At 26.7% G+C, this 15,094-nt stretch overlaps 2 protein-coding genes across 2 annotated transcripts in view; one reads left to right on the top strand and one right to left on the bottom strand.

The window, feature by feature from the left end:
* Nucleotides 1-1,308: 1,308 nt before the first annotated feature.
* On the bottom strand, nucleotides 1,309-8,276 carry LOC112688827 (zinc finger MYM-type protein 1-like). The gene is made up of 3 exons (XM_025562213.1): nucleotides 8,123-8,276; nucleotides 1,823-1,899; nucleotides 1,309-1,746 (listed from the first exon to the last, which is right to left on the bottom strand). The coding sequence occupies exons 1-3, from the start codon at nucleotides 8,274-8,276 to the stop codon at nucleotides 1,309-1,311; spliced, it is 669 nt and encodes a 222-aa protein (XP_025417998.1).
* A 5,648-nt stretch (nucleotides 8,277-13,924) lies between these two features.
* Nucleotides 13,925-15,094, top strand: part of LOC112688838 (CDK-activating kinase assembly factor MAT1) — a 2,626-nt gene continuing 1,456 nt past the window's right edge. The window contains exon 1 of the mRNA XM_025562226.1: nucleotides 13,925-14,183. Within this exon, the coding sequence (XP_025418011.1) occupies nucleotides 14,060-14,183 (124 nt within the window). The 5' untranslated portion in view covers nucleotides 13,925-14,059. The remainder of the gene's footprint in view (nucleotides 14,184-15,094) is intronic.

Here is a 15,094-nt window from a genome sequence, read left to right on the forward strand (position 1 = left end):
TAAGCCATATAAATTGTTAGTTTTTTTTTTTTTTTTAATGTTAATGGCAATATAACAGTGGCGGATCGTGTGCTTTGAAAGTGGGAGGGCGATATAAAATTGCTTATTTATGTGATGTGTCGAACATAAATAATATTAATAATAGTTATTTAATTAAATCCATTTAATACATATAAATTATTATATATTATATTTTAAATTATCAAAACTTTTTTTTTTTGGAAAAATAAAAATACAAACTGAAAATCACAAAATTAAAAAAAAAAAAAATTATAAGACTTTATACTTAAAATCTAAACGTCTATCTTTTGTTTCGCTAAACATATCAATCACTTTTTTATTAAAATTGGCGTCATTTGAAATCATTTAATTTTCAATATTCATCATTGTTAGAGCGTTTAACCTTTCTTCTCCCATTGTGCTTCGTAAACATGTTTTTATACGTTTCAGCGTTGAAAAACATCTTTCTACTTCGGAAGATGTCATAGGAATTGTAATTAATATTTTTAACAGAGTAAGGATTTCTCGAAAAGTTTCATTCATATAATTTGATATTATATATTTTAGCATTGGAATTACACCATTCAAAGTTCGAAAGTCATCTCGAAAATACATAACTTCTAGTTCAGTTTTCAACCTTTCGGTATCAAAAAACGTATAGCATTCAATTGTGCATTGAAAATATTGTAATGGAAATGTTTTAGAATATTCTAAATATTTTTCAGCTTTAAATAAGTTAGCGGCGGTTAAGTGTTTAGTAAATTCTAAACGATCTTTAGCTTTGGCAATTATTGTATCGCAGACTTCAAGTACAGCATTTTTTCGCGATATATTCATGGTTTCATGTGATTCCAAACGTGATTTTTTTATATTTATATTAGGCATATTTGAAGCACTTTCAATAATATCAGTTACATTATTTCTTATTTTAGATATTTCGTTTTTAAATTTTTCAACTGAACTATTTATTTGTACCGGATCAGTATTAACGGCTTGAACATTGTTATATAAACAGTCTACATGTGGCATTATTCTATGAAAAATAGATAACCAAAATACAAATATTGAATCACTTAATAAACGTTTTATTGACCTAGCTTGATTAATAGTCAAAGTTTGTTGGGAAGATTCTATTATTTTGTCCATGCACTCCGTTATTTCATCTCTATACTCATAAACAATGTTAACCGTACGTATATTGAAATTCCATTGAGTTTGTACTGCCCGTGGTAATCTAACGCCAACTAATTTATCCAATACGGCTACTCTTTGCGGTGAATTTGAAAAAATACCGGTATTTCTGATAAATTAAAAAAAAAATATCCGAACTTCTTTATTTTGAGATACTGATTGTGTCATAATCCAGTTTAACTGGTGTGCATAGCAATGAATGCAATACGCATATGGGTATAGTTCCTTAACCTTAACATTAACTCCACTCTTTTGTCTACTCATGACTGCCGCGCAATCATACGATTGTGCTATTAGTTTATTCGGAGTATTTTTTAAAATAGGATTTATTTCAGATAATATTGTTGATGTTAATGATTCTGCATTGTGTCCATCAGGATTTAAAAACCCCCAAAAACATTCTACTGGTTGACCTTTAAGTTCATAGCGAAATACAATAACTAACTGAAACATATTAGAAATGCCAGTAGTCTCATTGACGATTATAGAAACAAATTGAGCAGTTTCTATTTCTAATAAAATTTGTTTTCTTGTTACAAGTATGTAGTATACAATCTAACAAATCATTTTGTATTGTTTTAGATGTCCCTTTAAACACTTTTGAATTTCCAAAATAACTACGCAAACTTACATCTAAGTCTTTACATAACTCAATAACATCGAGAAAAACACCTTTACTGTTAGAGTTAATTTTTTCATTGTGACCTCCTAATGGTAAATTATGTTGTCCACAAAATTTTATACAGTTTAGAATTTTTTCTAATATATAACGATGATTATCTATTTCTTCATTATGACGTTGAATCCTAATTTTATAGCCCGAGTCAATTTTATCGAATATATTGATAGTACCGAGTACTTTAAGATTAGCTTAATTTTGTAAGTGTTTAAAAGAATTCTCGTGTTTTTAATTTTTTTAGATAAATGACCCAAATGTGTTACACCTGGTTTAGTTCAAGAAATTTCACCACCAAAACATAAACAAGGAAAACAATAAACAGCTAGTTTTATAACACAGCCACATAACCACTTGTGTTTTGCATAATAATCTGTATTAAAATGCCGAATATATTCATTTTTACTCTTTTCGCTTTATTGATCAATCCTTTCAATTCAGGTGTAGGTCTTCCAAGCTGTTTTATTTCAATTTTTTGTTCATAAGTATATGATGTAAAAGGTTTTGAAATTAAATCAACCGCACTAAGTAAATTATAAACACACGCAAGTTCGGAATCCCGTGTACATCGGGCGATTAAAATCATCGCCCCGGCGGCAGCGTTATTGCTGTGTCACCCCTTCTTAGTTTTTGTATTCCGATCATGCTTATGAATAGCGACTTTTAACATCGCCCAAGCATCGGATGCGCTGCTCGCAGATCCCGGCAAATTGTTATCGGTTATGGATTCTCAGAAGCTACAGTGTTGAATGATTTATTTTAAAACTCATATTATCTGATAATGTTTTTATAATATTTATTAGTATAAATATAGGAAACACAATTCTTATTTTTGACAACATTACGCTACAATATAAATTTGATATCAAACTTATAAATTAGTAATAAATGATAATTATAGAAGGGGGCGATCGCCCCATCGCCTCTATCTACAGTAGCCGCCACTGCAATATAAATAATAATAATTAATAAATATTGTTATGTAAATATATTGACATGTTTTGTAACCATACTCAGGACCAGTGGTAGATTTATAGGAAATTGGAAAAGCAACATATACAACTATCTAGAGCAGTAATATTATGTGAGTGAATACTTCTTTCATTACAATTTAAGGTCGTTAATTTGTTAATTTCGGTGGAAGACATAAGCGCCATAATGAGATAAGAAAAAAAAAAGTCGTATCGTACAAAAGCACCAAAATCCAAGATATCTGTAAATTAAATAACAGATATTAAATTTAGAACAATATCGTTCAAAAACTCCCAACGCTTAATCTTAATTGACAAATTTATTATATGATTACGATAAATTGTCACATAGACAGAAGTGATGGGCAACGATATCAATAATTTGATACGATATCGATATCGTATTAAATCTTAATGTTTAATATTAACTTATAAAGTTTAATATTATTTTACTAAATTTATAAAAATATAATTCGATACGATATCGATATCGATCAAATTCCGATATCGTGATACAATAAAGAGAAAATCGGAACGATATCGATACACAAAAATATATTGTTGCCCAATACTAATAGACAGTGTGTGAGCAAGTTTTTTGTTATAACATATTGTTAATACCTATTTCGTTATATCGTTATAATATTATACTTTATATTTATGTGCATATATATTATAATTTATTTTATAAAATAGCAACGGATTTATTAACTTTATATTGATTTGCATGTATATTATAATTTATTATCGACATTTTTTTTTAATTTTTTTTTTTTAATTTTTAAATAACTACCTACTTATATAAAATATTAATTTTGGCGCAAATGATAGGTCATTTTTGTACTTTTGGTGCTTATGTCATACAGCCGTTAATTTTGGTTTCGCCAATCTATTCCTACAAATCGTCTGTAAAATACAGTTTTAAAAATATCTAATAGTTTTACTTAATTTGAAGTTTTCATAAAAATTCCTAGTAAAAAGAGCCAATACTGAATTTTTTATTATTATTGATTTACTAAGAATAATACTTTTTAATTAACTGCTGTCCAGAATGCGCAAGACTCAATACGATTATGGTTTCGGAGAACTAAAATACCCCATTATTTTATTAGATTATTTTGTTAATAGATTCTGTAACGATATCCCAATCGATATATTTCTTGGTATTTCTGTAATTTTAATCGTCTTTATAGTCTATGAGAAAAAACATTTGCTTTGGAGAAATCTTCATGCAGTTATAACCATCAACCGATGTAGGTAAGTTTTTATAATTTTATTATTATATAAAATGCATTTATGTTTGATCTCTCGACACATTTCTAATATCAAAAATAATTTATTTTTATTTTTAAACACTACGTTCTATTTAGAAAAATTAAGTCGTCATCATGTATGTTAAATATGTAGAAAATATGTACATTGTACATATTTACACAGTTTTAAAAACAATACTTAAAACTCTACAATTTCTCATTCGTTTTCCAATACTTATTTATTGAAATGTTAACTAATTTTTATTGATAACAATTTCGAAGAATTGAAAATATTATTTTTTAGATTTCTGTATTATTTGTCAAATAAACTCTTTAGGTCGATTAGCATCGAATATATAAATTAATAAGATGGTTTAAAAATTATTGTAATCTATGTATTTTATTTGTATTTACCATCTGAATTATTTATTTGTTTTTATTTATCACAATATGATGCATATATATATATATTAATAAATATATACTAATTTAAAAAATGTGATAAAAGCTGCAAAGACAACGAATTTTTAAAATAATTACCACAACTCGAGACTAAGATTATATGGATAACTAACATACGAGTACATACGAATAGATAAAAACTAAATAAATAGAAAAAGCATAAACTCAATTTTGAAAAACAATAAATAATATACTATTATATATTATATGAGTGTACATAGATATATATTTTTTAATTGGATCATTATTTTTGAGTTGGGTTAAAATCTCTCAATCCATGCCAGGATACAATAAGTGTTAATGACTGGCTTTTATGTTTTAAAAAATAAAAATTACTCGTGCTTTAAAGAAGATATTCAATATTTCAATAAGTTAATGCAACCCTATTTATTATTAAATCTTTCTTCGGTTAATTCATCTTTTTTAATGATTTTGTGTATTAATTTATTTCTCAGTACCTCTTTGGATAGTATTTTTTGACTACTATTCACGATAGAATGTATAATAAGTTTATATTTTTTCAAATTTACATTCATTTTATATCAAGATGATAAGCATACATTTTTTCTAGATAAGTATGGCACAATAAGTAAATAGGCTATCACAACTATATCTAACGATTTAGTTGTGTTAGCCTATTTACACGTATGTTTTTATTTAATAACCATTGTATAAAAATTGATTTTATTGTTGGTCATTATATTTTAATTTCAAAATGATAATAAACTGTTATGATTTCTACATCAGAAACGATAAAAAATTAATGAGGGTTATACATTTATAAATCAGACTACACAAATCATGTCAATATAATGGAACTAGTAAAATTAAAAAACACGTACCAAATTTATTTTTGACGCTTTTATTGATGAAATAAATTGTTATTTAATGATGGAAAAAAATTTGCAATTTTCGTTATGAACATATTTGGTTATTAGAGCGTTTGGATTAATAAAATATTTACATTTGTGCTGCTTCTATTACCCGTGTATGCTATGGTTAAAATTAAAATTAATAATTTATATTGATTTTATCGGCACCGACTAGATTAGTATGAATAATTACTGGTTCGGATAATTCTTGGTGAATTCCATAAAAATCATTAAAATTTCATTTCATAGATTCAATAGTTTGTTGTAACATAAATAAGGTTATCTACACAAAATATGAATATACTAATTTTTTTTAATTTTCTCTGGTGCATACATTTATAAATTTATTTTACATGACTTTGCAATTACGTTATGATCAATAAAACTATTATGTGTTATTAAAGTATCTATATAATATCTTCTAAATATATTGGTTCTGGTTTTCTCTTAAATTTTAACTGCTCTTTCTTTCTTTAAGTGAAGGATAAAGATCGGTAAATGTTTACTTCTATAAATCGAATATCAGATAGAAACAGTAATCAATTTAATCGAAATGCAGTAAAGACTGAATGATTGAACCAAACATGGTATGCTATCATTCGATGATGTGGCAGTTCAAAAAAAATAATAATTTATGATATTTTTTTTTAGATTGCACATAATATATGACTTTTAAACATGATAAAATGTATAAAAATAATGAAACGATTACATCTCATTGTTGATAAAAAGTTACATATATCGTGTGTTCATCAATTTAGGGAACACCGAATTTCTCAGCCGGATTATGTTGGAATAAATCGAATTTTTTTTTTACAAGCTAGTGGTATATAAATACACATTTTCAGATAAATTTAAAATGTTTAACCCTCCATTACGCGCATGCGCAATGCAACTTACTTTTTTTTAATAGCAACCGGTATTTTTGATACAAAATTCGGATAGACTGAATTATTTTAAGTCATTTTGACCAACTAACTATGGCTCTAAAATTTAAATTGACTGAATGAGAACCATTTAAATTTTAATAAACAATACATTTTTACAATTCATTATAAAATACATAAAACCATTTATAATTATTATTGGTTACTTTTTGAATATTTTTACGTACTTTTTTTTTTTTATATACGTTTTATAAACAAGATTAACATAATATGGATTTACAATTATTTAATTATTAAATTAATTATTACTCCGTCACGTAGGGTTAAACATTTTAAATTTGTCTGAAAATATGTATTTATATACCATTAGCTTATAATAAAAAATTCGATTTATTCTAACATTATCCGGCTGAGAAATTCAGTGTTAAATTGTTTTTAAGATAAGATAAATTAGATAAATTTATTTATTGTTATTAAAATTAATTTTATGCCAAAAATTTAAAATTTGATAAACATTATATATATATATATATATATTAAATACTTAAAATATTTGAATTGTATATAGGTATATTAAATATAGTATGTGGAACTTATGACAGTTATAACATTCCATTTATAGTAAAATTATTTTAAATTATAAGAGATTATTTAATTTTTATTATATTTTTCAATGGATACAAAATCAACAGAATTATAATTGTATTAGAACTTGAGATATATGAAGATGTTAAGGGATATATGTTTTATTATTTTTAATATTTCGGGTTATCCCAGTAATTTTTTGTGAACCGCTAATTCTGGTAATATCATTTTACTATAAAAATATATTTTTTAAAATTTAGTTTAATAAAAAAATATAAATTAATATCTGTTGTGAATATAAATATTTACTCTAAACTTTTATTACATCGTACCAAATTCAATGATAGTATATGAACTTAAATTACTACACTAAATAATATCCATCGCCTTTGTACCTACCGAATTATATTAAATAATTTAGTTTTTCAAAAAATGTTATTCACACAGTAAATACTTGTTATTTTCGTAAAACATTTCCTAATATGAAACACAAATATAACTCATTTTCATATCTCAGTTACAAATAATTCAGTTAATAGTTCCTCTGACTATATAAAATATACACATATACACTGTGTACATATATGTATCTATATTAATAAATCGTATTATCTTAAACAACAAATAACTCAATTTACTTATGTATAACACAATCGTATTCATTAAACGCTAAACTTAAGACTGACGAATATAATTCGAACTCTAATAATACCATTATTTTTAGGTATATACGTCTTGAACTTAAAACAAATATATTTGGGTTAGGTTAGCGATCAACTGTCGATTTTATATCATTGTAAATCTCAAATATTTTTTAATATATTCTATATTGAATTTAATTTGCCGTCGAAATCATTGCACGTAGTATGCGGTAAACATTGTACTCGTTTCGCGAAAAATAGTAAAATAACAATAATATTTCTATCATCGAATGTATTTGTATTTGAATGGCTATGTATTTGAATAAAAGTAAATTAAAATTGTCCTTATCTATGTGTGTGTGTGTGTGTGTTTATATATGTAAATATATAGTTTATACCTATATATACTCGTAGTTATAGCTTGTACCAGTACAGTCTGTTGGATAACTGCCGGTGTTGCTGTTATTACACTGCTAACAGGTGCGAGTGTTAAGATGTTTTATTTATTTTTACCACCACCATCAACCATATATACCCACGATATTATTAAACCAATGGCAACAGTAACGGCAGTCAGAACTTACGGTGGATCAAAAATGCTACAGTTGAACGGTTCGATGACTCTGAATTTATTAACTGATTGGATTTGAAAACTTCATAAAGCTCTTCTTCGTTTTTGCACCCGGCGATTGTGGCAGCTATACACTTATAATTTCTATTCAGTCCATCGATCCCCATCGTAACTCCCGTTTGCACGGTAAACTCTTTATTACATAACGTGCTAAAACGGGATTTAGTATACTCGATGGATCGCGTAATCCTGTTAAATAATATCGTTGAGACCAATTCCGCGTTTATGTATATAATATATATATTAAATAAATAAATAAATATATAAATTCCGTTTTCTAGATCATAGAGTGCATAATAAAATATAATATTATGGAGCCAGATAAACAACGTGTTATCATTATTGAAATAATTTTATCAAAGAAATATAATTTATAAACCCCAATATGACAATAAGGTACTGTATATGTGTATTTATATTATAAAATATACCTTCTAGGATTTAATAGTATGTTTGCGAACAAAATTTCTGTAAATCATCTTCAATTGGATGTGACACAAAAATATTTATATATATATATATATATATATATACGTGTTAGACTACTAGTGTAATCATTTGTATGGTTTTATATGTGCGAGCGCTCAGCCGTTTTATTATTTAGTTGAAATACATGTTTATTATTATTATTATTACGATTCCTTGATTTTTTTCATTTCGTGTATTATCAAGTATTGCACACGCTTCACGAGTCGGCGCAGGTAACCGCTCGTGTTTGAGATTCACGGCCCTGTCCGGCGAACAGTAACTTTGCAAAATTGACCAGGCATTGCTCGCATGCAAGATCGCATTAATTTGAGAACCACTGACTTTCTATGGTAACCTATGACACATTGACCTTAATAATTTATATTAATTAAAAATAAAATTACAAAATTCCAAAAAGGAAATCCAAAATTGGCTGCTCGATGTGAAGAGAAAAAATATTGCAATCTCGTAGAGGAAATGAAAAAAATTATTTATTTACCCCATATTCTGTCATATTCTTGACAGTGTACAAAACGGTCCACATTTAATACAATGCATTGATAAAGTACCTATGCAGATCATTCTCAAGTTTCTATTGGCCATATGAGTACGATTTATCAGTGGTATTGTCTTTATTCCAAAAATTCCAATGATATCAAGTGGTTATCCATCGGATTTAAGTGCCTTCAATTTCCTATCAAGCTGTATTTTGCGATGATCTAACAAAGCACAAGGACAAACTTTGAAAATTATACACATCGACAACAGAGAATGATGTTTCACTCATGGTCAATTTTATATTGCATGCTCTCAAGTGTGTTCAGCAAATAATTTATTTAGACATATATGCTCATAACTTAAAACGGAAAACATAGTCCACCAGAAACAATTATAGTTTATTGTTTTCATAAATTACATAAATTTTATTTCGGTCTACAAAATGTATAAAGTTTAGCTATTATATTTATCTCATAAGTCTAAGATATTTATTGTTTATGTTTTTTCCTCTAACATATTTATTTATTAACTAATATATTATAATTTAATTATTATCTAATATCTAATTTAGTTTATATTCACAATGTTGTAATTGCGCAATATAAGTTTTAATGTACTACCGATAAAATTGTGAACTTTTTTTATTTTTCATTAAGATTTCAAAATATAATGAGATAAACACATAGGCTAACTTTTTTTTCTATTTTTAATTTAAAAAATAATCTAACAGGAATTTATTTTTGGTCAACGGAAATTTTGAATATTTTTTTGTGTGTAGGTATAGGATTGCCATTGGTTACAGAAAATTTTAGCGTTAGCCAGGGAATGTTTAGAACCATTATATATGTATATATATAATATATATATTAATAGATAATAAATATAATATTTTACAAGAAATGGGCAAGTTATTAAAGAAGGGAATGGGATCGGAGACAGTAATGAGGTCGATAATATGGAGGGAAATGGGACGTGGACGAGCACGGTTACAAATATTTTATACTCGAGCAAAGCCGACTAATTCAGCTAGTATATAATAAAGACTAATGTAACAAAATATTTATTATAATTTTATTATTATATTTAATTTTCGATTTAATTTAAAATTAGTAAATTATAAAACTATGTAATTCAACTACCATTCAAAAAGAGGGAAACCTTTTTTTGTTTTAAATAGAACGTAATTAAATCAAATTTGTTTTTTTAAAACTAATAGGCCTAATAAATGTTCTATGTCAGTAAAATATTAAATGAATAGTGTCAATCTTGATATGTAATAAATGTATTAATGATGAAAAAAACAATTCCAGTATTTTTAAATATTTATATTCTTGTCAATAAATATGTTAAAATATTGTCATTGGTGGATGATACGAATAAGAAATAAATTGAGTTTATAGTTCTCTGGGAGAACAGTGCTCAACTTGAGGAAGGACGCAAAGGGACGGAGTACCCCAACTAATTTTCAGAAATTTTAGCATCCCCCTACTATTATTATTATGTTATAATTATAACGCTTAACAAGTTTTGCGGACGCTCTTTTTTTTTTAAAAGTAGAGTCCCCCTTCTTTAATTTTTCCAAGTCGAGCATTAGTTCTCCATTTAACAATACTATGATCCAGTGCTATGTGTATTTTATATTTTTTTAATCATATTTATGAGCTCAGTGATTGTAAAACATATTAATTAATTAGTAACTATACGTAATCGGGTATTTCACTAAAAAATTTTTAATACTGTTAAAACAGCCAATCCATAAAATATAATCACGAACTCCTGGGGGAAAAATAGTTGTAAATTATTTCATTATCGGTTTAAGCATATTATAATATATTATTAAAAGCTTTTAGACTTCACCACTGTACCTGTACATTCATGGAAATCTTTAAACCTCATAATCGATTTATTATGAGTAAACACATGAATAGATTAAGTATTATAATTACTGTACTAACCGTATTTAAATATTAAACAAACAGAACATATTTTTTTTTTTATTCCGTAGTGTCCTTTTCACTAATAGTTCTGGAGGCATTCTAGATTTACAATCAATATTCAATTGAACTATTCCTTCAGCAAACAGCGATGATGGATATTTGTCAGTGATTATCATTTTATTCTAGTAATAATATTACATTTTGCATTTAATTAATTGTAGAGCACGCTACTCGCGAATTTGTTATTTTCATCTTTCACATTTTTACCAGGAACATTCTTGGTTTCGGACATCTTCACCGTAGACATTCTTGATTTTGAATATTTTTTTTCTGGACATTTTTACCGTGGATATTATTTTCTAGGACATTTTTATATAATACCGAAATTAATAATGACTAATTAATAAATTAGTATAAATGAAATAGATAAAAAATGAACATTTTAAATGGACTACTTTTACTGAGACATTAATATGACATTATCTATCTGTATGTTATATCACAGTAATGAATGTTAATGAACTTTCTGTTGCACACCTAACTATCTAATTTGTGCTTATTTTTTACAACAGTCAATATCATTACTGGATATGCTATCCTTCCTTATAAACATACATTTTCTTAAATTATGAAAACAAAATTTTGATTTTTGATTGTAACATATTGAGATGTTCTTAATAACTTATACCACAAATTGTTTGTCTTAACTGTAATAAAAAAGTTTAAAAAAAATTATATCTTAAGATATTTTAATCGAGATATCACGGTAATTCTGTATATTATGTGTTACTGTAACGATTGTGAAGATGACTATTCGACGGCATTGTCGAGAACGCTGCAGCAGCAGGAAAAACATTTATTATTGTGTGACTGCGCCGAACTTAAACGGCAACGTTTTGTTTACCAGTGTACATTGATAGCTCTAATGCGGGTCCCATTCAAAAACTCCTGCGAAAGTCGTTCTCAAAATAAGAGCCTTCCACGTTGTCGACGGGTCCTTTGCTATGTTCACTCGACTGGGAACTTTGATACTGGTTAAAGCCATTTTATTGTTTAGGGCAACTATCCGGCGGATATCGTCCACGAAACACGCCCCCTCCGTCGTCATTTCTTCGCCCGGTCCTATCGATTATTTGCACGGATTGTGTATACATTTAGACCGTGCAATACACACCTATATAGACATAGTATACGATTACTATATTATATATATATATATATTTATACCTTGTCTTGCGTAACATAGAATGCTATTTTATGTGTATACGTATTCATAGACGAGAGAAAAGCTTATTCAAAATATGTGCCCCGGAACGACACCACAGGTTCAATATTAATTTAACAACATTTAAAAACAATCGTGATATAATAACAGTAATAGTGCGGCGGGAATGGTTAATGGAAGCTTGTAACCGATTTCTAGTTTACTGTTTAAAACACTTATCTTAAGTGTTCAATACACTTGATGAACATGTTCTATTAAAAAAATACAAGTGGCTTGAAATAATAATTGAAGTTGGTATTTATTATAATTTCTCTACATCATACCTAAACGATGATGTAATAAAATTAATTCACAAAATCATCTAAATTTTTAGCGCTAAAAATGACTAAGGATTAGCTCAATCGTATAGTTTTCAAAACAAGTGTGTGGGTGGATGAAATTTATAATTATTATTAACCTTTTACTTCAGTTTTTTTATTAGTTTAATGCTATGGAATAGAATTACTAAACCCTAAAAGTGAATCTGCGTATTTGTTAAACAATTTAATGAAATCATAGCCAATAAAAGAATTATATAATTTTTCAAATTATTTAGTAAATGTATGTATAAGTATTGAAGCTGTGTATCCACTTAAAATATTGATCAAATATGTATCAGCAAAACCAACTTTAACTACCAATAAATGCGTATCATTCCATTCCCATTTTAAATCTAGCTTTTATGTGACTCGTCAAAATATTTTTCTATTAAAAAAAAAATTAAAGAAATTCAATTGTAAATATATATTAAATAGTTTTAAACGTTCCTTTTAAATATCAAAATTAAAAAAAAAAAAATGTGAAAAATTAATACAATATAAATTAATTTATGTTTGTGTATATTTCTTATGATAATTTTAATAAATTTGTTCTGTATTTTACCTTACAATAAATTATTATTCATCTATATATATATAACTATTATTAATTAATGATAAATTTAGATGGAATTACTAATAGCTACTAATAGGATTGTCCAATTACAATAATAAAGGAAACAATTTGACTTCCTGATAGAGTAGGTTATGGCTTACCTTAACAGTATCTGAAACTTTTAGTTACTATTCACGAATCAAAAGGTCAAAACAAGAAACGATATCAAAATGTTAATACAAATATTTATTTTTTTTTTCAAGTCTCAGAAAAAATAATATAAATCTTGGTATAATCACAGAATATATGTTTCATATATTCTATGGTATAATTACTTATATGTAGTAGAGCTCTGCACGGTGTGGTCTAGATCATTCCGGACCGGACCATGGTCCGGTCTTTTTTTGGTCTTTGTGTTTTTCAATTTAATGTGGTTAATGTGAAACGTTCTTGGATAATAAATGATCTACAAAAACCATATAAATCATCTCTGCTTATTGCTAAATCCCGATTGGTAGCGGTTAACTCTCTACGCACACACCATCACATTCGTTATTTGACAGTAATTGAATTTGTAAATCTTATGTTCACTCTGCTGTTGCACTATGAAGAAAAATGTATCGATCTTTATAATTGTCCGCTAGAGACCGCAACATATTTGATGCTTTTTCTTCTCCATGCTCAACTTTTATCTACGTAAATGTTATCACGCAAAACCATAACGCTCGCGTACGTAACTGTCACAAATTTTATTTTCTCCCCGTTCTCGCGAAAGCTAAGGTCTTCACGAAATTCATGGTGTTATGTTAAAGAGATTCACTGTCAATTGGGTGTTGAAATACTACCTAAAATGGAAGAGCTAGCGTGCGTCCGGTGCATGAGCTCCAAATTCAGGAATCCTAACCTCGTGTTTAGTTTCAATATATGTGGGCACACCATGTGCGCCAATTGCATCGAAGTGGCATTTGTGAAAGGTAAATCTTTTGATTTAAATTTTTATTTATCTTTTTTAATTAACTTATGTGATTGTCTGCTCCTTGGGTTATAAATTAAATTCGTTCCATGTAATTCTGGGATTTTTTTTCGAAATATATAATCTCGGATTTCATGTACAATATTTTGATGTAAATTAAGCTAGATATCTTACAAAATTCATAAAAAAGCTATGGGGACTTGCTCATAATTAACATAATAATCTATTTTTTTTTTATTTGTCAAGATTACCTGTTGACTGTTAATACCACATAAATTAAAGTGTTAAAAAAATAATATAAAATTGCTTGATGTGCACTAGCTAAATAAATAGAAAGATACATTAATTATTCCAATAATGAATACCATAAGTATGATTTTATTATGATATATTGTAATCAATATTTTTCAGAAATAATATTCCATATGTGGTTATTAAAGAATTTACACATTCTGCCAATAATATAAAATTATCTCGTCATAGTTTAAATAATTTTTTTATGAAAAATATTGTTAATATATACAGTCGAGTCTCGATCATTAGAATTTTAAGGTATATAAAAAATAATTTGACTTATGTATTTTTCGAATTACATAACTCAATTTTTTTTAAAAATACAAATAAATTCAAGTTAGCTTTTATTATATGTGCAGTTATTAACTACAATTACAATTTGAAAATTATATTTTGAAACTTATTTTCTATTTATATATGTATATATATAAATTAAAAATGTTTTAAAAGATTTAAAAACACAATGTATGTATAATTCTTGTAGAAAGAGTTAGAATTTAGAAAATAACAAAAAGTATAAGTTAGATAAGTAAAATAACTACTTGATATTTTGATCCTCTGAGTCAGATCAATGAATCGGTTACACTGCATCTACTAAGTCTTGATCACTTAATACTT

Source organism: Sipha flava, unplaced genomic scaffold, assembly GCF_003268045.1.
Source record: "Sipha flava isolate LNK unplaced genomic scaffold, YSA_version1 40_pilon_pilon, whole genome shotgun sequence".
Taxonomy (NCBI): domain Eukaryota; kingdom Metazoa; phylum Arthropoda; class Insecta; order Hemiptera; family Aphididae; genus Sipha; species Sipha flava.

Coding starts and splice junctions, on each gene's coding strand:
- LOC112688827 (XM_025562213.1), bottom strand. CDS start 8,276: ATGGGGATCGATGGACTGAATAGAAATTATAAGTGTATAGCTGCCACA. Junction 1,900..8,122: donor TGTAGCATTTTTGATCCACC/GTAAGTTCTGAC, acceptor ATTTACCATTAG/GAGGTCACAATGAAAAAATT. Junction 1,747..1,822: donor AGTTATGTAAAGACTTAGAT/GTAAGTTTGCGT, acceptor ATGATTTGTTAG/ATTGTATACTACATACTTGT.